Source organism: Ursus arctos, unplaced genomic scaffold (genome assembly GCF_023065955.2).
Source record: "Ursus arctos isolate Adak ecotype North America unplaced genomic scaffold, UrsArc2.0 scaffold_32, whole genome shotgun sequence".
Taxonomy (NCBI): Eukaryota; Metazoa; Chordata; class Mammalia; order Carnivora; family Ursidae; genus Ursus; species Ursus arctos.
The window spans coordinates 19,769,207-19,792,625 of NW_026623008.1; the positions used below are offsets into that span (position 1 = coordinate 19,769,207).

Genomic DNA, 23,419 nt, shown 5'->3' on the forward strand with positions numbered 1-23,419 from the left:
CTTCTTCCCCCAACTCCCAAGTATATAATCAGCCATTCCTTAAGACCCCTGTGCTGCAACTCTTTTTGCGCACGGGTTCGCTTCCTGTGGTTTAATTAGAACCACCGTTTGCACCAAAGACGTCTCAAGAATTCTTTCTTGGTCATCGGCTCCGGACCTCCCCCCACCGAACCTCACCTATATTCCCAAGACCACATCACTATCATCCGTTCCTTACCGACAAAAGTTCATTCTGCCAACAAATATTTACTGTCTACTCTGTGTCAAAGACTGTGCTAGGAGCCACAGACACGTCACCCACACTTCCCTGTTGGTATTTCTAAGAGCCTCTGTGACATTGCCAGCATAGAGTAAGGGTTTAAAATGGGAATTCTGGATTCAAATAATCTGGGTTTGAATCCAACGGTACTACTTCCTAGCTATGCAATTCGTGAGGATTGTTTAATTCACGGATAAGAACTTACCTCTCATGGTAATTGTTCCATAAGTGTTTGTTATTATTCAGTTTAATTGAGCCAGTGACCCTAGCTGGGGTTTCAGCCTGAGCCCGGAGGGCTATGGAGAGATAATCTTACCTTTCTTCTAGTCCCAAAGTCTATGATATTTCATATTTAGTGGAACATCTGTGGGGGAGAGATCAGCAAGAATGACCCACATTTATGGGAGAAAAGCATATCGCAAAGCTGAATTCACAAGTAGGTTCTGTCTCCTCCAAATGGGAAGAAACCACCCCTTGGGAGCTCACAGACTAATTTATACACTTGATGTGAGGAGAAGCAGGAAAAAAGCAACTCATGGAGTGATACACATGGAACAAACCCTATGGATGCTAAATATGTATAGTCCTTCCTGAGAGTAGGTGCTGCCTGGTTCTCACTGAAGGGACAGGTAGTGTTCAAAAGCTCAGACTCTGGAGTAGTGCACATCTAGGTTTGAATCCCAGTTTGGTTCCTTGTCAGTCATGTGACCCAGGGCAAGTTGCTTTTGTGCCTCAGCTTTCTTTTCTGCAAAACACAGATAGTAAGAGTATCTAAGAAATTGTACTCAATAGTGTGTTTAGTATTCAGTAAATACTAAATAGAAGCGAATTATTGTTATCTGACAAATGTCACCCACCCTACCGGTGAGTGACAAGTTACCATTCTCAGAAGATGACAAGTTCTTCTTTTTCTGACCTGAGGCGCCGCATGGGTGGGGCCTGGTCTCTGCCTTCAGGAGTCAGGCATGATACCTCCCTTGCCACCTTGGGAACTTTTTAGAGAAGACGGTGTCTCCCCTGTCAGACTTGGCACTCCACTAGTCTGGAACTGCCTATTCCTTAGAGGGGGGAACAGTAGTGTCTCCACCAGTTGTCTCAGAAGGACCTGCCTCTCTCCCGGTCAGCCTGAGGGTTTCCATAGTTTGTGGTTGGCTCCCTTCCAAGCCACTCGGTTGTAGTACTGATTACCTTTTATCCTCTTTCTTCAGGCCCAGGAGCAAGAGTGAAGAATGTGCCATTCAGCAACCCCCAAGGGCAGAAAGGCGTAAGATGAAGCTCGACTGGGGGAGGGGGGGGGAGATGAGAGAGGGGCATTGGGGCCCCAGCCTGAAAAGTCTCCCAATTCAGGAGATCTAAGGAAGTCTTGGTGAGGCTCTTAGGAGACTGTGTCGGGCTCTGAGGGGCAATGGGTAAGTGTTAGAGGTGTCCCAGAAGCAACATGAGGGAGCATTTTCCTTGGATGTGGGGTGGGAGGTGCGTCAGGGTAACTAATGGCAACTGGGCGGGGTGAGCCCGCTGGGCAGAGGCTCTTCGACGGGGAAAAACTACGACTCCCAGGATGCCCCGGGGCTTACCCTGGCTTTCCCGCCTGCCCACTGGCTGCCGGTCCGGCGAGCGCAAGAGCGGATTGGTCGCGGCGGTGCGGGGCTCCCCCACTAGCAGGTTAGTAGGCACCGCCGGCAGCAGACGTTGACCGGGCGCGCGGGGCGGGGGAGGGGCCCGGCTAGCCATTCTGGAAACCGCCGGACGCTCTCTCCGTAGCGTAGCCGCCGGCTGTGAGGCGCGGGGCGGGGGCGGAGACTGCGTGGCGCAGGCGCGGTGCTGGGCTTCTCCTGGGTCCCCAGACAGCTGGAGGAGATAAACAGAGGAGGAGGAGGGAGGGGAGTGCGTGTGTGAGAGCGCGCGAGGGAGTGTGAGTGTGTGTGAGCGCGGGTGTGAGGCGGTGCGCAGGGGCGGGCGGAGGCGCTGTCCGGCCCCGGCCAGGCGCCGGGCGGGGAGCATGGGAAGGGGCTAGAGCTGCCCGGGCCCCCCAGCCCCCTCCCCGGGATCCGCGCCCCCCCTTCCCGGGAGAGGGGCCGGGCCCCCCGGACGGACATGGGCTCCTGAAGTTGCGCCGCCGCTGGTCCTGGAAAGAGGCCTGACAGGTACTGGTAGCCACCGCCCCCTGCCCTCGCCGGGCGCCGAAGCGAGAACCGGCTCCCGCAGTCCCGGCACACGGGCCGCCCGCTCTGGGCCGGCCCCAACCCTGCCGGCCCGGGGGGCCTGAGGCCGCCAGCCTCGGGGCTCGGGGGTGTCCCGAGAGGGGGCAGGCCTCGCTGGGGCGAAGGGCAGAATGGGCCGGGGGCGGGGTGGGGATGGAGGGCTGGCCGGGACGTGGGTGGTGGGGGAGGCTCTGGGAGTCCAGGGAGGCTCTGGGAGTCCAGGGAGGCTCTGCCAAGGGAGAGGTGGAAGTCGTCCCATCACGGGACTTTTTTGCGGAGTTTTTGTTTGGCATCTGATCAGGCGCCGGTCTCAGGAAGAAAGGGGCAGGTGGAAATGCCGGGAGGGCTACGTTGACCTGACCTGCTCTCTTAGTTTCCTGCTCTCCTGCTCTCGCTCTGTCTCGCTCGCTCTCGCTCTCGCGCTCTCTCTCTCTCTTGCTCGCTCTCCCGCTCTCTTTCTCTGTGAGAGTGTGTGTGTGTCCGTCCCCGTCCGTGGCCAGGCTTCTTGCAGCCGCAGATGCCTTCAGTGGCCCGTCCTGGCACCAAGCTGAATTCTGCCAAGGTGTTTCCACTAGGCGACTGTAACGCCCTTACAGAGGGCCTTTACTTGGGAACGGGCTATTCAGTACCCACTTCAAAGGGAAATAGGAAGTGTAGAATAGAAGAGAGACTGTGAACCAGCAGGATCCAATCCTTGTCCCTGAAAGCTGCAATGGGACGCCCCCTTGCCAGCCAGATTGAATTTGCTTAGTGACCTCTGACTCTCCTCTGTAGGTGTACCACCAGGGTCTCTAGAAAAGAGGTATCAGGACTTATGACTAAAGTCTAACTGCCTAATTTGACTGTTTTCCTCAAAGTCCTTTTCTTCTGTGACTTTTATTTAACTTCCTGAGGTAGTGGTCGAGCAACTTTGAAGTTTTCCTCCAAGTTTATGAGTTTAGAAACGTGATAGGGTGTCTGTACCTTCCCCATTCTTCCCAAGGATGGGGCAGATGATCAGGGTAAAGTGGCAGTTAAGTGTTCCCTTTTAACAGAGCCTGAAACAGTTTTGAGAAGAAACTATTCAGGGGACACCTCGGACTCAAAGACATTATGAAATCTCTGCCTAGGGCACAGGTATGCCCAGTGGTCTGAACGAAGCTTTTCTGTACCTTACAGTCCCTCCTGAGTGGCTGGTGTCTTCACAAGTGAAGGAACTACTTAAGCTATTTCTGGATTGAATTGGATCTTGTCTGCTGAGTATAATAACTGGATCCTCTAGCCCAGACCAGGGAGTAACTAGAAAGGCTCGTTTGGGCTGACTCTTGAGGCTTAACAATGGATCTTCATTGCAGGTTGCTGTGTTTCACTGGCAGATGGAAAAACCTTTTCTGCCATAGTTTGTGATCCTGCTGCTTTAATACTGGGGTATTTTGACCCATTTGGGGGCACTTACGTTCAAGCCACCCGTCAATTTGTAGAAGCAGTGGTTTGGATCAACTCTGAAGAATAATAGAACAACAATCCATATTTCTGCCTCAGACTCCTTCCCTTGGAGTTACTGAAAGAAAGAGAATATGTGTAATGATTATGGTGATGGTATTAACATTGGCGATTTGCCACTTGGGGTATTAGGATTGTCATGCAGCTGACAAATTTTCTAGCTGGAAGGAACTCAGTAGTGACTCATGGGACATCATATTAGGGTTTTTTCACACACCTAGACTTCAGGACCTGGAAGCATACAACTGAAGATCTTAAACCTCTCTGCTAAACATCTTTGGACTTGGAGGGGCTAACTGGTGCAAAGACCCAGAACTATGACTTCAATAGTTTTTAAATTGTTTTCTAATTATTTTCTTCTTTCCTTTTTGAATTAGGGAATGTGACCCACAGGTGCAGTCCTGGGTCTCAAAGAGGGAATGAATCATAAACAACATGTAATATGGTGATACTTACCTTTCTTTTGGGTCCTAATTCCTTCTTTCATCCTTACCTTTCCGGATTCCACTGCATCTTTGGGCTGCAGTTGCAGAGGGACTCACATAACTCCTTGGCTTCAAAAACGCAAGCCCTGGCAGTTTCCATCAGAAACCAATCCCTTGGTGTTGTATTTAATCATGGCTAATTTGAGAGATATTTACTAATTAGAATACATTCTAAAAAGTGACTGACATTTGCTGAGGGCCTGGTATATGTTGGGCTGTGTGCTAGGTAGTGTTTTACTTTATATAATTTAGCCCTCATAACTGCCCTGTGAGGCAAAAATTGTTTTCCCTATTATACATATGAAGATACGAGTACAGAGAGGTTAAATAACTTGCTTAAGGTCACACAGCAAATATGGGAAAGGTTTAGAATTCAAACCAGGGCCTGTCTCCTTTGGGGCTGTCTCCATGGGACACATGAAGAGCTGAAATGACCAAAGCTAAGAGCCTGGGGGAACATGATACCTGCCTTCAAGTACTTGAAGAACTGCCATGTAGAAAGGGAACTGGGCTTTCTCTGCGTGGTCAAGGGACAGAAATTCCAAGAGGGGAGACGTTGGCTTGGTAGAGAATTTGGCTTTCTAAAAGCGAAATGGGCCACCTTGTGAGGGAATGATTTACTCATCGTTGTAGGTATTCAGGCAGAGACTTGGCCACTTCTTATCAAGGATTTGGTAGAGGAGTTCATACTTACATAGGCAATTGGACTAAGTAGTCTTTCAGTATTTTAAATTCTGTTATTATATAGAAATAATGTCAAACCCCCGTTACATTGACTGTTAAAAAAACTAACCCATATTGCATATTTACTATGTGCCGGGCACTTGTTAGACACTTTTCCTAAAATATTTCATTTAATCCTTAGATCCCCTATGAGGTAGGAATTATCATTATCCCCACTTCATCCTTTTTTATTTATGTATTTGTCAGAGAGAGAGAAAGAGGGCACAAGTAGGGGGAGCAGTAGGCTTCCTGCTGAGCAAGGAGCCTAATGCGGGACTCGATTCCAGGACCCTGGGATCACAACCTGAGCCGAAGGCAGACGCTTAACCAACTGAGTCACCCAGGCGTCCCTCATTATCTCCACTTTACAAATGAGGAAACTGAGGCTCCAGAAAGTTAAAAAACTAACCTGTAGTTTACACAGCTAGTAGTAGGTCTGATATTTGAACCTTTGTCTGTACCTTCTTAGCTGTATAACATAGGGTAAATCATGTGTCCTCTCCGAGCTATAGTTTCCTCATACGTGAAATGAGATTTATGACAGTTCCTTCCTTATAGTGGGTTTATGAGTACTACGATACGCACTTTTCACTGGACCTCACTGATTGCCCTTGAGAGCCTGGGTTTGGGGTAAAAGGGTACCACTTTGTTTCTTTAGGGTGAATTCAGGCTTGACACACCCTGAGAATTCTGGGGTTCACTCTTTGTACTATTTGTAATAGCTGTCGACTCATTGAAGGGCTTTGTGGCATTAGTGACTAATAGCTTAAAAACTTGAGGCCCAAATAATAGGAGGGTTCAGCCAATAGGTTGGAGTATAGGAGGCAGTGTCAGAAGCCTTGTGGAAAAAAAGTCCTCACCCTACTATAAAGTCAGATTCAGGGATCACTGTTTGCATTTTTATATTTAATGTCTTGTTTTAGAATGAACAAGGTCACAATTGCTAGAGCTGAATGCCAAGAATAATAACCCTTAATCCTCGCTGTACCATCTGGGGAGGTATTAACCCCATTTTCTTGGGGAATGGGGCAGAGCAGGATCAGACGTCACCCAGGTAGCTCTTGGGATGGTGGCAAAATTTTATCCTTGTTCATAACCCCCAGATTCTATTTCCAGAAAGCACAAAACCGCTTCTCCATGTACCTTTAGAGAGCCTTTCTTGGAATGGGAGTCAGGCATTTCTGGTCTTGGAGTTTCATCAGTTGAGACCTGAGTATTTGGGTGCCAGTGGCTTACCTGGTTCATTCTTGAGGCAGGCATCTGGTTGTAACACAGCTGCAGTTGAGTTGGAAAGGAAGCATTTCCACGCTGATTGGCTTGGTTTTCCTTAACCTCTGTGCTAGGAGGAAAGTAGAGGGTGAAACTTCAAAGGCTTCCCTGTGAGGTACTTTGAATTGTGGCAGAATTTGGAAAGATGCAAGATAAAGGCAAAATCCAAGACTGCAGATCCTCATAAATACAGTGGGAGAGGACAGCATTATCAAAGTATGCTCCCTTTCCTCTTTCTGCTCCCTTTCACTACCTTAAGGTAATTGTGGCCCTAGGAGAAAGCAGATAAATTAGCTGTAATCACTGAAAAGCAATGTACTGCAAGAAAAATTTTTCACAAAGCACGAATGTCAATACAGAACCCATTCATGTAGAGAAGCCATCAAGGTGAGTTTTCATCCGGAGCTTCCCACAAAGTGAAGCATTTCTTAGGATAGACTTCCACAGAGAAAGCTTTAGTCAATGCCATATGGAATCATTTGAGCCAGGAGCCTCGAAGATGGCAAAGAACTTTTCCAAAGATGCGTTGTTGATGGGCCTATCCTACCAGCCAAACCTTTCCCACATGCTGTCCTTGTGCCAGCTTAGTCCATGACCCTGAAATATACTTGGGCAATTTTATGTTTGAGACTGGCAGAGTCAAGGTGATTTTGATTCCTTAGCTTAACCCTGAGGAATGCTAAGAGCTTCTGTTAGGTAAGACTGCTTGCACATGATCTGATTAAAGATAGTAACTATTTTTTAGTGGCCAGTGACCTGGGTCTTAGAAATAAACTATCTAGTTGGACTGTCCATTTAATAATTGTAACTTTAGGCAAATTAACTTCTCTGTACCTCAGATCCTTCATCTGTAGAGTGAGGATAATAATAGTACCTGCCTCATAGGTTTACGAGGAATCTGTCAGATAACACTTACGAAATGCTTTGAATGTTCACTACATATTTTTATCAGGCTTGGTATCAGGCATTTTACATGTGTGGCTCTTCACTCTGTGAAAGTAGGCATTATTGCCCTTGTTTTGCAGATAAGGAAGCTGAGGTTTAGAAATGTAGTCACACAGAAATAGGTGGCAGAACTGGGGTTTGAACCTTAGGTCTGTCAGACTCCAGTGCCCAGCTCTTTATTATGCTACTTCCAGTGACCTTTATGCTTTGGAAGTGCATTTTTTTCTCTTCTATAGGATTGCTCCAGTAGGTAAACCACTGCAAAGAGAGTGAAAGGAAACTTGCATACATCTTTTGCATAATTCAGAATGTTGAAAGAGGGCCAGTGGTCACTCGAGCTGGGGGCATGTCTCTGCAGTGAGAAGCAGCATGTTCAGAGGAAAAAGAATACAGATGACTGGGGTTCCACTCTGCTTCTCCAGCAGTGTGTCTTTAGAATCATGGGATACCAGCGCTGGAAGAGGTTTTGTAGCTCGTCTCAAAGTCTACCTCTCATTTTACATCTGGGGAAATAGCCCGAGAGAGTGAAATGCCTCACACAGGGTCTTTCAGCCAGTTAGAGGCAGCACCTCGTCTGGAGTACAAGACCCTTGATCCTGGTCCAGTCCTTATTTCTCAGTACCACATAGTACGGTGCTTTAGTTCTCTCTTGTTAAAAGGGACGATGATAGCTTTCTAGCTTCCTCATGGGATTGTTGTGAAGTTCAAGGTAAAAGCATGAATGAAAGCACTCTGATAGGTGTAAAGCACTGTATATACGCAAGATAGTCATGCTGTCATTCATTCAGCAAGTACTTCTTGGCACCTGCTAAGCCCACATCACTCCTTGGAGACCTAAGAGGATCAGCAGATGAATCTAGATGAAGAGCTGGTCCTCAGGATGCTTTTCGTCTTTTAAAGAAGAGAAGCCACAAAAATAATTCTAGTTCAAGGCAGGAGACAGGTGAAGGAAAGGGTGAAAACTAAATTTTCGTAAGTTCTGATTTTTGAGTCAGAGAAAGGAAGAAAAGGGTTTGAGGACTTTTCTTCTTTAAAATTGGATATAATTCATATGCCATAAGGTTTACCCTTTTAATGTATACAATTCTGCCTTTTTTTAATATATCCACAACGTTGTGCAGCCATCACCAATTCCAGAATATTTTCATCATGCCCCAAAGAAACCCATACCCTTTAGCTATCACCACCACCCGAATCACTCCCATCTTCTTCCTCAGTTGCAAGCAACCATTCATCTACTTCCTGTTTCTGTAGCTTTTGCTATTCTTGACGTTTCATATAAATGGATTCATGTAATCTTTGGCCCTTTGTGACTGCTTTCAAATAACAATATTTTCAAGTTTCATCCCTGTTGTAGCATGAATCAGTGTTTCATTCCTTTTTTTGCTGATTAATGTTCCATTATATGGGTATATCACATTTTACTTACCCATTTATGGACATTTATCCATTGGTGGATATTTGGGTTGTTTCTACTTTAGACTTATGTTTTCGTTTTTCTTTTGTTATACCTAGGAGTGGAATTTCTGGGTCATATGGTAACTCTGTGTTTAACTTTTTGAGAGGAGACCCTTCCTTCCTTCTTCCTTTCTTCCTTTAGAAGGGGAGAGAGGGGCGGGGAGGGACAGAAGGAGAGAGAGAGAGAATCTTAAGCAGGCTCCATGCTCAGTGTGGAACCCAACATGGGGCTTGATTTCACGACCCCGAGATCATGACCGGAGCCGAAATCAAGAGTCAGACACTTAACTGACTGAGTTACCCAGGCTGTCCAAAAGGAGGCTTTTCTTAAACAGTTTTTTTCTTACTGCAAATAATATTGTCACTCACGCTTAATAAGAATTTACAGTGTGCCAGTTATCCCATATAATTCTCACAACAGCTCTGAGGTAGGTGCTATTATTATCTCCATGTAACAATGAAAAATAGCCAGTATTTCTTGAGCACCTTACCACATGCCAGGTATTGTGCTAAAGTGTTTTATAATGCAGTATCTCATTAATGTTCCCAATAACCCTATGAGGTAGAAATTATTACTAATACCTACATGGCAGGTAAAAAAAAAAAAAACAACAAGAAGAACAAAACCCAGGAACTTAAATAATTTTACCCAAGATCACACAACCTAGTGTATAGTTGAGCCAGATTCAGACTCAGGTTTCTTTCAGTTCAAAGCAGGTTCCTAATGGCTATTTCTGTATTATTGTAAAAACAATAAATGTTCACAATAAAATACTTGGAAAGTACAGAGGAACAGAAAAAAAATGTATGTATCACCTGTTGTCTTACCAGAGAGAAGACCACTGACACATTTTTGATGCATATACTTTTTTTTAAATTTTATTTATTTGAGAGAGAGTACAAGCAGGGTGAGGGGCAGAGGGAGAGGGAGAAGCAGACTCCCCAGTGAACAGGGAGCCAGACGCAGGACTCGATCCCAGGACCCTGGAATCATAACCTGAGCTAAAGGCAGCTGCTTAATCAACTGAGCCACCCAGGCGTCCCCCGATGCATATCCTTCTTGTTATAACATTGTATATATGTACACTTTTTGGTTTGTCTTCTTTTTTTTTCCTTCAAGGCTAAGATGGCCATAGATATATCTTAAACTTGATTTTTTAAACTATATATGATAAATGGTTTTCTATTTCATTAATCACTCTTCCATGTTTTGAATGACTCTGTAATAGGAAAGAAAGATTTTTATTTTTAAAGATTTTATTTATTTGCCAGAGAGAGAGAGCAAGCACAAGCAGGGGGAGCGGCAGGCAGAGGCTCCCCACTGAGCCCAGGACCCTGGGATCATGACCTGAGCAGGTGCTTAACCAACTGAGCCACTGAAGCGTCCCGGAAAGAAAGATTTTTAAGTGGACTTTATTAGGGGGCACCTAAGTGGCACGGTTGGTTAAGCATCTGAGTCTTGGGTTTGGCTCAAGTCATGACCTCAGGGTCATGAGATCAAGTCCCACATCAGGCTCCATGCTCAGTGAGGAGTCTGCTTGAGATTCTCTCTCCCTCTGCTCTTCCTGCTCATGTACTCTCCCTCTCTCTCTAAAATAAATAAATCTTTTTTTAAAAAAAAAAAAAAGGACTTTATTAGAGAGAATTCCAAATAATATGCGAAGTAAACAGAATATTGAACCCCCCTATATATCTGTCATCATATTTCAATAACTCAGCATTCTGTTATTCTTATTTTATCTATACCTCCTCTGCTTTCCACCTCCATTCTATTTTTTAAGTAAAATTTATAAACCTTAAAATTCACTAATCTTGATTATGCGGTTTGGACAAATGGATATACTCATGTAACCCATACCCTCAATACCCATGTGACCATAATCCCATCACTATATAGAACCTTTCTGTCACTCTAGAAAGTTCTCCGGTGTCTTTTCCTTGTCAATCTCCATGCACCCAGGCAACACTTTTTTTCAAGTTCATTTTTGCCTATTCTAGAACTTTGTATAGAGTTGACTCTTGAACAATGTGGGGGTTAGGGGCACCAACCCTGTCCCTCCCCCATGCAGTCAGAAATTCACATATAACTTTTGACTCCCCAAAAGCTTAGCTACTAATAGCCTACTGTTGACCAGAAGCCTTACTGATAACAATCGACACATATTTTAAGTATTATAAACTGTATTCTTACAGTAAAGTAAGCTAGAGAAAAGAAAATTTTATTAAAATCATGAGGAAGATAAAATACATTTACAGTACTATACTGTGTTTACTGAAAAGAATCCATGTATAAGTGGACCCCCATAGTTCAAACGTGTTGTTCAAGAGTCAACTGTAAATGGAATCATACAGTATGTACTTTTTTTTTTAAGATTTTATTTATTTATTAGAGAAAGAGCATGAGCTGGGGAGGAGCAGAGGGAGAGGAACAAGCAGACTCCACACTGAGCACAGAGCCCGACATGGGGCTCAGTCTCATGACCCTGAGATCACAACCTGAGCCAAAATCAAGAAAGAGTCAGACACTTAACCAACTGAACCACCCAGGTGCCCCCAGTATGTATTTTTTTATGTCTGGCTTCTTTTGCTCAGAATCTGTGAGATTTATCCATATTGTTACCTGTATCAGTAGTTCCTTTTTAAAAATGCAATAACTCCATTGGGATATAATTCACATACCGTGCAATTCACCCATTTAAAGTATACAAATTCAGTGGTTTTTAATACTCTCAGAGATACGTGCAACAATCACCAATTTTTGGACATCCTCATCACCTCAAAAAGAAATATCAAACCACAGTGAAATATCACTTCATACCCACTAGGATAGCTATAAATAATTTTTTTTAAAAAGCAAGTGTTGGTAAGGATGTGGAGAAATTATCTTATACATTGCTGGTTTACTACAAACAGTTTGGCGATACCTCGAAAAGTTAAACATAGAATTACCATACGACTCAGCAATTCCACTCCAAGGTGTATACGCAAAAGAATTGAAAACAGGTAGTGAAACAGATACTTGTATATGAATGTTCATAGCAGTACTATTCACAACAGCCAACAGATGAATGAATAAACACTGCATGATATAGCAGTGGAATGGAGTAGTATTCGGCTGTAGAAAGGAATGAAGCACTGATTCATGCTACATGGATGGACCTCAAAATATTGTGCTAAGTGAAGGAAGCCAGTCACAAAAGGCCACATATTATAGCATTTTATTTATATGAAAAATCTAGAATAGGTAAATTCATAGATACAGAAAGTTAATTGGTGGTTGCCAGATACTGGGGGGAGGAAGGAAGAGGGACTGACTACTTAATGAGATTTTCTTTTGGTGCAATGGAAATGTTTTGGGTCTACCTAGAGGTGATGGTTGCATAACATTTTGAGTATACTAAATACCACTGAATTGTACACTTTAAAATGGTTAATTTTATGTCAGTTTCACTTCAATTTTTTTTAAAAAAGGAAACACATATCCTTTAGCTGTCACTACTCTATAGCCCATCCCTGCAGCCAGCCCCAAGGAACCACAAATCTATTTCTATAGATTTGCCTGTTCTGGGCATTGCATGTAAATGGAATTATAGGCATCCCTCCATTCTTGAGAGTTATGCCACTTCACTTTCACGAAAGACCTACATTAGTACCTGTTTTCACTAACCAAAGGATATCTGAAGAGGATTTTTGCTTTTATGAAAAGCATGAAAATCAGAAATAGTGTTCAGCATTTGTTTAGCAGTGAGCCCATTATAGAGGCAGTGCACACCCTGAGCAGTGAGGATGGCACCTCCCAGCTTCTCCCCTGGGAACTACACTCAGCGTCAAGCCACTAGAGCTTGGGGAGAACTACACTCAGCGTCAAGCCACTAGAGCTTTGAACTGTGTCTGCGAGCGTCTGCTTTATCTCAATTTATTTTGTCTATCCGTTAGCAAGATGGTATCAGAAAAGCCTAAGAGAGGTTATTTTTTGGGTCTGGGAAAGCTCAAAAACATTTCCGTATAAACTAATGGTAATTGCTTCTTCACTTTATGTCATTACAGCGTAGGATAGGTTTCATAGGAATGCTTTACTTTTGGGTAGCAGGAGAAACCTGTATATGACATGTGGCCATCTTTTACTTAGCATAATGTCTTCAAGGTTCATATTGTAACACGGATCAGCTATTCACTGCTTCTTATGGCCAGATAACATTCCATTGTGTAGATATACCACATTCTGTTAGTCCATTCATCAGTTGATGGGCATTTGGGTTTCTGCCTTTTAGCTATTACGAATAATCCTGTATAACCCTTCTTGTATACACCATCCTAGGGAGTTACTTTGTTTTTAACAAAGTCACCTTTTTCCTCCTGATCTTGCAATTCTAAGCCAGCAGAAGTGAGAAAGTCATCCCACTCTCTGTGCCCCACCATCCTACAATGGAATCACCAATGTCAGCTTTGTTGCTCTGGTAGGGAAGGAAGTGAGGGAGAAATGTTGTAACCATGCCACTGAGCATAGATCAGGGGCTTTCAAGTCTTACTAGAGTTCAGATTTGGTTAATAACATCTGTTTGAGCACCTACTGTAATCCAGGTACTATTTTGTACCTTCATATATATTTTATCATTTACTCCTCACAACAACCAGTTGAAGTAGATGAGCATATTACACATGAGGAAATTGAAACTCAGGAAGGTCGAGTAACTTGCCTAAGTAGGTACTAATTGGTACAACGAGGCGGCTGGGCTTCAGGCCCAAGTGCCTAAGTATTTTAAGTCGGCTTCCCTTTCTGCTACATTAACCAGAGCCCAAACAAGGACTATGACACACCTGAAATGGGTGGTTCCTCATGTTTATTTGGATATTACCATTCAATCTTTGGTTCCAGGTGAGTAATCTTTGCCAGGTGTACTTTGTTCTAAGGCTTGTTAACCTCAGGCTGTTATATTACTGGTACCCTTTGCATTATGAAGTAGATTAATTCCTCCAAATTGAGCTGTTAATTGAATTTTCTTATTAGCTTCCTTTGTAAGACAGAGATCTGCCTATGGAAGAAAGTTTCCCAATAGCCTGAGTTAAAAGTTTGTGGAAGGGATAGGGTTAAGTGACGACATGCTAGGCATTTTAGGCTCTAGAAGTAGAATACCTTTTGGGAGGAGTATCCTATGCATGGCAGCTCGTATTTTCTTTCTTTTTTTTTAAGATTTTTTTTTTTTTATTTAATAGAGAGGCAGCGAGAGAGGGAACACAAGCAGGGGGAGTGGGAGAGGGAGAAGCAGGCTTCCCACTGAGCAGGGAGGCCGATGTGGGGGCTTGATCCGAATGCTGGGATCATGACCTGAGCTGAAGGCAGATGCTTAATGACTGAGCCACCCAGGTGCCCTCATATTTTCTTTATAACATTATGTCATATGTTTTCCTCTGTGCCTTAGGCATTTTTATATTTTTCATATTCCCAAGTCCCAGAAACTGGCTTCCTTCTTCCTCCTTTTGTTGAGTGTCAACTACAGTGGGCCTGCAGTATCCTCAATGACAGCAGATGCCATTCCTAAACCTTTGTACTTTTAGCTAGAGAGATTTTTTATTGAGCTTTCATGTTCTGCAAATTAGCCCTCAATGTCATTAGACCTTTAAGTGCGAACATAAGGGTGTACTCAGTTCACTGTGCTATCCTTACAATGAAGAATACACATTAAAAGTTGCTTGTGGTCTGTTACAGTCCTAGTTTTTTGCTAGTGATTTCCATGTCTCCTTTCTTGCTCTCCTGCCATATGTTTAGTTTGTTTCCCCCACTGTCATTTTTGTGCTTTCTTCTAAGATGTATGAATAAATGAGTATAAGATTTAATTTATTATTCTTGTTGTTCCTTCTGAATTTACTGTCCTAGCTGTTCATTTTGGTCATTCAAATTAGCCTTTTTCAGTCCGTCTATGGTGTTAAGGTCACAGTAGCCTTGATGCCATTGATATTCAATTCATGACAACTATATTGTGTGCGCTTGAAGAGAAGGGTCTGTGTTTGGCTTGTTCTTTGCTGTATTTTCAAAGTCTAGTGTGGTGCTGGCATAATAGGCATTGAAAATGTTATCTTATGGATTCTTGAAGTCACTTATTTCAGTCTTTTGCATCTCGGCAGAACTGAACATATAATTTGCATACTGCACCAGAGATAGAAATCCCCTTGATGTAGTCTTTTCTGGTGTTTAATCATAAATATATAACTTCCTTTCTTCCATTCCAAATGTCTCCATCATGTCATTCTATATCTGTGGGTTCTCTTTGTTCTATAGAATTGACTATTCCAGAACACTCCTTAAAATAATGCTTTTAAAATATGACTGTGATTAAATCTCCTCGTATTCAAATAACTGTTCCTTTATTGATTTGATTATTTGTATTTGAGAGACTTCTAAATCTAAGGATGAAACTAATTATGCCCCTTATATCTTTGGGGGTATTTCCCTCCTAATGTGAACCTTTTAAATAATCTCTACTTAAAAGGGTTTCCAGTTATGCTTGCCTGCCTAAAAAAGTTTGTGGAAGGCACTGAATCCAGCTGCCTGAAAGGGGGTGAAGGTGGGCTGTGCTCTAGAATGAGCTATCTGCTGGTGTGCTACCACTTCTTCTCAGGATGGGAACAGAAATGTTCACCAAAATACTGAGCAGTAGTTGTATTAAATTTGACATTATGATTTTTAACCCTCTGCCCACCAGTCTGATATTGTTTTAAATCCCACTTTCCATTTTACCATTTACCTGACTTAGAGTGAGGGTTGTTTTGTTGTTGTTGTTGTTGTTGTTGTTGTTGTTTGGTCTACTTTCTCTGCTTTTCCCTCTCTTTCGTTCTTTTAGTTTTTCTGAGTATACACCCATCTTAGCTAAAGTCCCTTGCTTTTGATTCTCTGCTTTCTTAGGTGCTATGTCTCTCATCCCGGTCAGTGTTTCCCCCATGTCTAGCACAGTGCCTGGTACTTAGTACAAACCCAGTTAATGTTTTACGAAAATTAATGAATGAATAGTAACAAATTAATTGACTCTTATGGTGGATTGTCATAGTGATCATTACTCTAGGAAATTACACACCCTAGTAATTCATTCACACATACAAAGTGGTTAAGAGTGACCTACAGCTTTAGGTTTTAGTCCTTGCCCCAGCTTCATTGGTTCACGTCCATGACTCTGTTTCCTCTTCTATAAGATGATGATGGTAATAACATCCACCATACAAGCTTTTGAACCAGCCTTCCCCTGCACCCTTAACAGTGGTTGTTCTCTTTCCTCAGAAGTGCCCTCCCCAAGCTCTTCGTGACTTCTTGTCATTCGTGTTTCAGCTTGAGTGCCATCTGAGAGGGTTCTTCTGTATCAGGCAGGATTTGTAGCTATAAGCAACAGAAACCAACTCTGGCTGGTTTTTGAAAGGTTATTAGGGAAACTCGCAAAATACCAGGGAAGGCCACAAAGCCAGGCTTGAAGAATGGGCTAGAACAAGGGAAGTTGGGTAGCAGCCAGGACTCTCAGCCAAAATCATTCACAGAACCAAACCATGAGGTCACTGCTGCAGCTTATATAGCTTACACCACTACCACCAGCTGACTGGGCTTTACTGGCCACGGTAGCCACACCTTGCTGCCAGCATGGACCCTCTGTGGTCCTCTAATTCTTTGATACCAGATCCCAGTGAAGGTCTGGGGCTGATGTGTCTGGTTGGAATAGCCTGGGCCATGTGCACGCACTCTAGCTGTAAGGGACCTCAGAGAAAATCTTAGTCTCCACCATTCCCACCTCATGGTAGCAGGCGTTCTGTCTTCTGCCAGACTGTTAGATGGGGGATTCCCAAAATACAGGAAGGGGTTCAAATGCTGAGCAGCTAGAAAACACCACAGATGTGTACTTATCTTCTTTGACCTCACATCTAAAAGTAACCCATCAGTCACTTTAATATCAACTTGTTTTATTTTCATCACATCACATTTCACTACTGGATATATTCATACTTTATTTGTACTATTGTTTGTTATCTATCCCCTCCTGCTGGAATATTAGTACCATGAGAGTAAGGAACTTGCCTGTTTTGTTCACTGCTGTATCCCGTGGGCCTGGAATACTACGTGGCATATAGGAGAAGCTTCTTGTGCTCATTTATTGGAATGAATAAATATATATAAAGCCCTTAGCACAATTCCTGGTACATAGTAAGTGTATATTTGGCAACTTACTATTTCTTAGCAGATAAAATTATTTATATTCTTTTTTCAAATTTAAATTCAATTAACATATAATGTATTATTTGTTTCAGGGGTATAGGTCTGTGATTCATCAGTCTTATATAACATCCAGTGCTCATTACTACATATACCCTCCCCAGTGTCCATTACCCAATTACTCCACCCCTCTACCCCCTCCCCTCCAGCAGCTGTCAGTTTGTTTCCTATGTTAAGAGTCTCTTATGGTTTGTCTCCCTCTCTGGTTTCGTCTTGTTTCATTTTTTCCTCTCTTCCCCTATGATCCTCTGCATTGTTTCTTAAATTCCACATATCAGTGAAGTCATGTGATTGTTTCTTAAATTCCACATATCAGTGAGGTCATATGATAATTGTCTTTCTCTGATTGACTTATTTCACTTAGCATAGTACACTCTAGTTCCATCCACGTCATTGCAAATGGCAAGATTTTTGATGGCTGCATAATATTCCATTATATATATATATATATATATACACACCACATCTTCTTGATCCATTCATCTGTCAGTGGACATCTGGACTCTTTCCATAGATTGGCTATCGTGGGCATTGCTGCTATAAACATTGGGTGCAGGTGCCCCTTCACATCACTACATTTGTGTCTTTGGGGTAAATACCCAGGAGTGCAGTTCCTGGGTCATAGGGTAGCTTTATTTTCAACTTTTTCAGGAATCTCCATATTGTTTTCCAGAGTGGCTACACCAGCTTGCCTTCCCACCAGCAGTGCAGGAGGGTTCCCCTTTCTCTGCATCCTAACCAACATCTGTCGTTTCCTGACTTACTTGTAGCCATTCTGACTGGTGTGAGGTAGTATCTCATTGTGGTTTTGATTTGTATTTCCCTGATGCTGAGTGATGTTGGGCACTTCCTCACGTGTCTGTTGGCCATTTGGATGTCTTTGGAGAAGTGTCTGTCATGTTCTGTCCATTTCTTGATTGGATTATTTGTTCTTTGGGTGTTAAGTTTGGTAAGCTTTTTATTGATTTTGGATACGAGCCCTTTCTCTGATATGTCATTTGCAAATACTTCTCCCATTCTGTCGGTTGTCTTTTAGTTTTGTTGACTGTTTCCTTTGCTGTGCAAAAGCTTTTTATCTTGATGAAGTCCCAGTAGTTCATTTTTGCCTTTGTTTCCCTTGCCTTTGGAGATGTGTCTAGCAAGAAGTTGCTGTGGCCAAGATCACAGAGGTTGCTGCTTGTGTTCTCCTCTAGGATTTTGATGGATTTTTGTCTCACATTTAGGTCTTTCATCCATTTTGAGTTTATTTTTGTGCATGGTGTAAGGAAATGGTCCAGTCTCATTCTTCTGCATGTGGCTGTCCAATTTTTCCCAACACCATTTGTTGAAGAGATTGTCTTTTTTCCATTGGCTATTCTTTCCTGCTTTGTTGAAGATTAGTTGGCCACAGTATTTACAGTCTTTTAAAAATAAAATTAAAGAAAAAACTTGTACCTATATTATTTCATTTGACCCTTTTAGTAGTCTTCCAAGAAAAAGGGTGTTGGGGGTGAAGCATATGGGCCTTTTTCTGGCGAGGCATATGTGGCCCCTTCAGTTTTTGTTCTGGTTCTTCCTGTGCCTATGAAACACAGGAATGAGAGCCTATGTGGAGAGATTGAGACTTAACCAAGGCCACGTAGCTTACTTATTACCAGATACACTCACTGACTTTGGTGTTCTTTCTGTTATGATAAATCTCACCTTTTATTCTTGGTGATCGTAAGGGGAATTACTGTTGGGTTTTGTGTGTGTGTGTGTGTGTGTGTGTGTGTGTGTGTGTGTGGAAGGGGTTGACCATTATATCACAAACCAGGGCCATAAACATAATTGTAGGCCAGTGTTAGTTTATGCCAATTTGTCCAAATTCACATTTTTAATTTGGTGGCCTGAGACCCCTGGGAAAGTTACCATGAAACCATAGCTGTTCCCAGTTGGCATCCCTAGGTGTTCTTCATGTTCACAGGTTTTGTGATCCTAAACAGTGCCAGTGACTTCCATATGTCCCTGGTAATGCTCACTGGATGGCTTCCACATTGTGGGGAAGGCTCTTGCCCTTTTAAGAGCCTAAGATCCCAAAATAGATCATGGAGGCATAAGCCCCAAAGAACTCGGGCTGAATGGGAACATCTAATCAGGTGGCAAGATTTTTATTGTCCTACTGTGTGCCTAATGCTAAAGAAAAGGTTTACAATAACGTAGTGTTTATATAGAGTTTCTTTTGTGATTAAATGTCAGAGGAAAAGAAAGAGTCTGCTTACAGATCAGATGGAGAGAGTATGATTTCAGGAGGGTATGCTAGGAATCTGTAGGAGGGCAGCTGATGGAAAACCATGGCCAGGAGATCCAGAAGTGTCTTGGGAATCCTGCTGGCTTGGGAGGGTTAGCAGAGAGGCTTGGTGGGCCCTGAAAGCCATCATCACAGCACAAAGGGACATAATGGGGACGGAAGACTAAACTTCCTGTGTGGCTTCAGTGGTGGAACCAGGACCAAAAGTTGGAAATAACAGGGGCAGACCTTTCTTACAAAGCCTAGTGGTTTTTTTTCCTCTAGCATTTCTTTTTTTTCTGATCGCAGTATTAATGTGCTTTTGCAGAAAAAAATTGAAAATACCACAAAGCAGAAGGAAAGAAATCACGCTGCTATTCAAAGATGGCTATCCTTATATTTCCTTTTTTATTTATTTTTTTAAAGATTTTATTTTTATTTATTATTTGTGAGAGAGAGAATGCAAGAGAACACAAGCGGTGGAGAGGAAGAAGCAGGCTCCCCGCTGAGCAGGGAGCCTGATGCGAGGCTCCATCCCAGGACCCTGGGATCATGACCTGAGCCAAAGGCAGACGCTTAACCAACTGAGCCACCCGGGTGCCCTGTTTATATTTCCTTTTTTAAACATAGCTTTGATAACAGTATTTATTGAAAAAGCATCATGTTATCATATAAACATTTGGTGTGATGTAAGCATTTTTCCCTCATAAGTAGCATTTCTAATGCTGCTTAATATCATATGGCTATACATTGGCCATTTCTCTATCATTGGAAATTTTGGTACTTTTAATTTTTTTTGTTTTTACAAAATCTGTGATGGAGGTACCTGGTTGGTAGAACATGCGACTCTTGATCTCAGGGTCCTGAGTTTGAGCCCCACATTGGGTGTGGAACCTACTTAAAATAAAAACAGAGTCTGTGATGAATATGCTTGGATATAGAACTCTTGTGTTTCTTGTAGTTTGCATTTTCTTATGGTAAGTTATCATAAATTACATTAGTAGGTTTTTCTAACCATCAGAGTTTATAACAAAGGAATAAGTTGCTTAAAGAGGTGAGACTGAAAGCCTGTCTACCAGGATATTGAAGAGGGAATTCTTTATCAGATTGGCTCTTAGACATGATCACCTTTACATTTCCTGTCCACACTTTGATTCTGTGAATCTATTAGAGGGTTGAGTACTGTCTGTGATACCGATTTGGTTTTGGGGAGAGCCAAGATGAGGGTCAGGGATTAAAAGTATAATTAAAAGACTGGTTGCTACAGATGCATACTAAGCAAGTGAAACCTGACATCTTTCTTGCTACATGCTTTGTTCTTATTTTCAGGATATGCTCCCATCTTCCTTCATACTCCTGTCCACCCCTCCATTTTCTGGTGAAGCATACATAACTCCTTCATTGTTTGTTCCAATACTTCCTGTGGCTCTGGGTCATTGTCTCCCCCCTCCCACCCTTTCACCTTCCAAACGTTCTTCAACACTATGCAGCCAGCCCACTGTGTCATAAATAACAGGCAATAGCCAGTTCACTAGGAAGGCTGGTGGACTGTTTTAGGGGTAGAACCAGGGCTCTGAAGCCACCTTATTCCATCCCTCAAGGTTTGATGGTTTTTTCCCCCCAGGTAATTAAATGTGTGTCTTGTGGACCTGGGCTTGGCTGGAATGCTCAAGGGTCCTGAAGATCCTTCTATAGCTTCCTCCTGTTGAATACATTAAAAGAAGATGGCAAAAGTCAACATAACTAGAGACCTCATCCGTAGGCAGATCAAGGTAAGCACCTTAGACCTTTGAACAAGAGCATGAGGTCCTTTCTTCCTCAAGATTCATTTTACAGCTGAAGAAACTGAGGCCTGAAGTCGGCGACTTGCCTGAAGTCACACAGCTACCTAATGGCAGACCCAGGACTAGAATCAAGGTCTCTTGACTCCCATCTTCTTTTGCCCAGGAACATGGAATTCATGGAGACTCCTCCTTCCCAGTGCTTTGTACCTGGACTGCTGAAATTAATGGAAGCTGGTGAGGGAAGGGAGCCGTCGGTGTGTTGTGCTTGCGCACACACCACTGTCTCTGCATATGTAGGTGTATGGGGGGGGGTGCCGAAGCAGGAGAAAATACGGGATCTTCGTGTCGCTCCAGCTGCTCAGTTGTGCATGTAACTGAACCTGGAAGAGTCTTAGTCCCAGTTGAGCTTAGACTCTTTCTTCTTTTCTTTAAGTAAGGGTCTCCTGCACCTGACCTCCGTAGTTTGTACATTCTGTAAGATGAATGCATGACTAGGCAGTCAAGTTCATCTATCAAGGTATCTCAGGCTTTGTCAGGGAAACCTGCAGTAAAGGGATTTAATGGAAGAGTTTCCATCAAGACATAATGTGATTCTGTAGTAAGAACCCCAAGCTGGGGTCGGGAGCACAATCTCAACCACTGCCCTAATTACCCGTAAGACTTGAGTCATTTTACTTCCCTGTGTTTTCTGTTGTTAAATGATGAAAATGTCTGCCTTTGGGCTGGTCATAGAGAATGAAATCTGAAAGAACACGAGGAAGTTCTTTGAGAAGATTAAGTGTTAAAAATTTTTTTAATTAAAAATCTTTTAAAAATTAAGTGGCGTGCAGCATAAGCTGTGATCATCATCGGAAAGCGTTGAGTGTGTGTTTCTGCATGAGCCGTGTACTCGGTGCACATCAGTCTGTGTTTCATATATTTTCCCTGCATCCCTGAATCCTTTTGGGGCTTTGTCCATTTGTGGGGTTTTTTGTAATTTCATTAGACTGGATGGCCTTCAAGGGCAAGGACCATTTCCTAGAGGCACAGAATCAGAGTTGGAGGGACCATGCAAATTATTTTTTTTCCTATGACTGTCCCCCACAGTATGTGTCCTAAAGATGATGCTCACCCTTTCCAGCCTAACAATGGAAACTCCCTATTTGTTGTTTCCAATTTTTTCATTTTTTCTTTTCTTTCTTCTTCTTTTTTTTTTGTAACCCAACAAGCACAACTTTGTGCTTAATTTTATACTCTTTTATTATTCTCTAATCCTTGCCCAAGTATAATGCAGGCTTCTGCAGGCCAATTTCTTGTTACCTTTCTTAGCTCCTGTGGTGCCCAGCACAGTGCTGGGTACGTAACAGGAACATAGTAAATTCATGATGGATTAACTTAATGAAACTGTGAGTTTGTATCTGTTCCCCAGGAGCGGGGTGCCCTGAGCTTTGAGCGGCGCTACCATGTCACTGACCCCTTTATCAGGCGGCTGGGCCTGGAAGCAGAGCTACAGGTAAGAAATCCAGTTTGCACACTAGATGCAGATGGCCAGCTCTCCATTCTGTGTCTGTAGAGAGCTCTCTGCATTATTCAAGGCATAAACAAGTTTTTCTCTGCAGGTCCATACCTGATGGTTACCTCTCCTTGCCAGCAGTTTTATTAGGCAGGTAAATATAGGCAGGTAAATCAAGGTTAGTGATTGGCATGGTCATGCAGAAATTGTTTTTTGATCATATTATTTGCTTTGTGCTTGGAAAAAGATTGTTGAAATATGTACCACTGTTTTTGCTATTGGCTTGGACAATAATTATTCTTACCTTTGCAAAGAAAGTTAGAGTTTACATAGTGTTTGTACATACACACATGCACACGTTTTCTCATTTTAGCTTCAAAGTAATGCTGTGGGGTGGTATATAGGGAATGGGTATTAAAAAAAAAAAAAAAAGGTTTAGAAAGGTCAAGCCCCTTGTCCAGTGTTGTCCTGTCCAGTCCATGGAAAGCCAGGCCTTCACTCTAGAAGTTCGGCTTTTTCATTGTGTCCAACACAGAGACACTCCATAACATTAGTTCCAGTCCCTTTCCTTCCTCCAGATCATGTTTTAAATGCAACTTTTTTTAGCTGTCCTATTCAACTTAGTGTTATCTGCAGGTTGAGTTAGAATTTCAAGTTAGTGTTTATAAGTGATCATGTTGATCTTAGGAAAAGACTAGAAAGAAATTTATTCAGTGTTCACAGTGTTATCTCGAGGTAGTGAGATTACGGATGATTGTTACTGCTTTTTTTTAATTATAAACTTTTATCCATTTAAAAATATAACTGATGATCTTAAAAAGATAA

At 42.8% G+C, this 23,419-nt stretch overlaps 1 protein-coding gene across 7 annotated transcripts in view; it reads left to right on the top strand.

Annotated features, from left to right (window-relative positions):
- The first annotated feature begins 2,117 nt into the window (after window positions 1-2,117).
- WDTC1 (WD and tetratricopeptide repeats 1) overlaps window positions 2,118-23,419 on the top strand; it is a 67,945-nt gene continuing 46,643 nt past the window's right edge. For 2 of the 7 annotated variants that reach the window (XM_048222007.2, XM_026516928.4), the window contains exons 1-3: window positions 2,118-2,403; window positions 20,943-21,090; window positions 22,511-22,594. In XM_048222007.2, the coding sequence (XP_048077964.1) occupies window positions 21,043-21,090; window positions 22,511-22,594 (132 nt within the window). In that variant the 5' untranslated portion in view covers window positions 2,118-2,403; window positions 20,943-21,042. Of the gene's footprint in view, window positions 2,404-20,942; window positions 21,091-22,508; window positions 22,595-22,700; window positions 22,773-23,419 lie in introns of those variants that run through there. The other 5 variants (XM_026516926.4, XM_044390395.3, XM_044390394.3 and 2 more) reach the window with 4 other exon arrangements.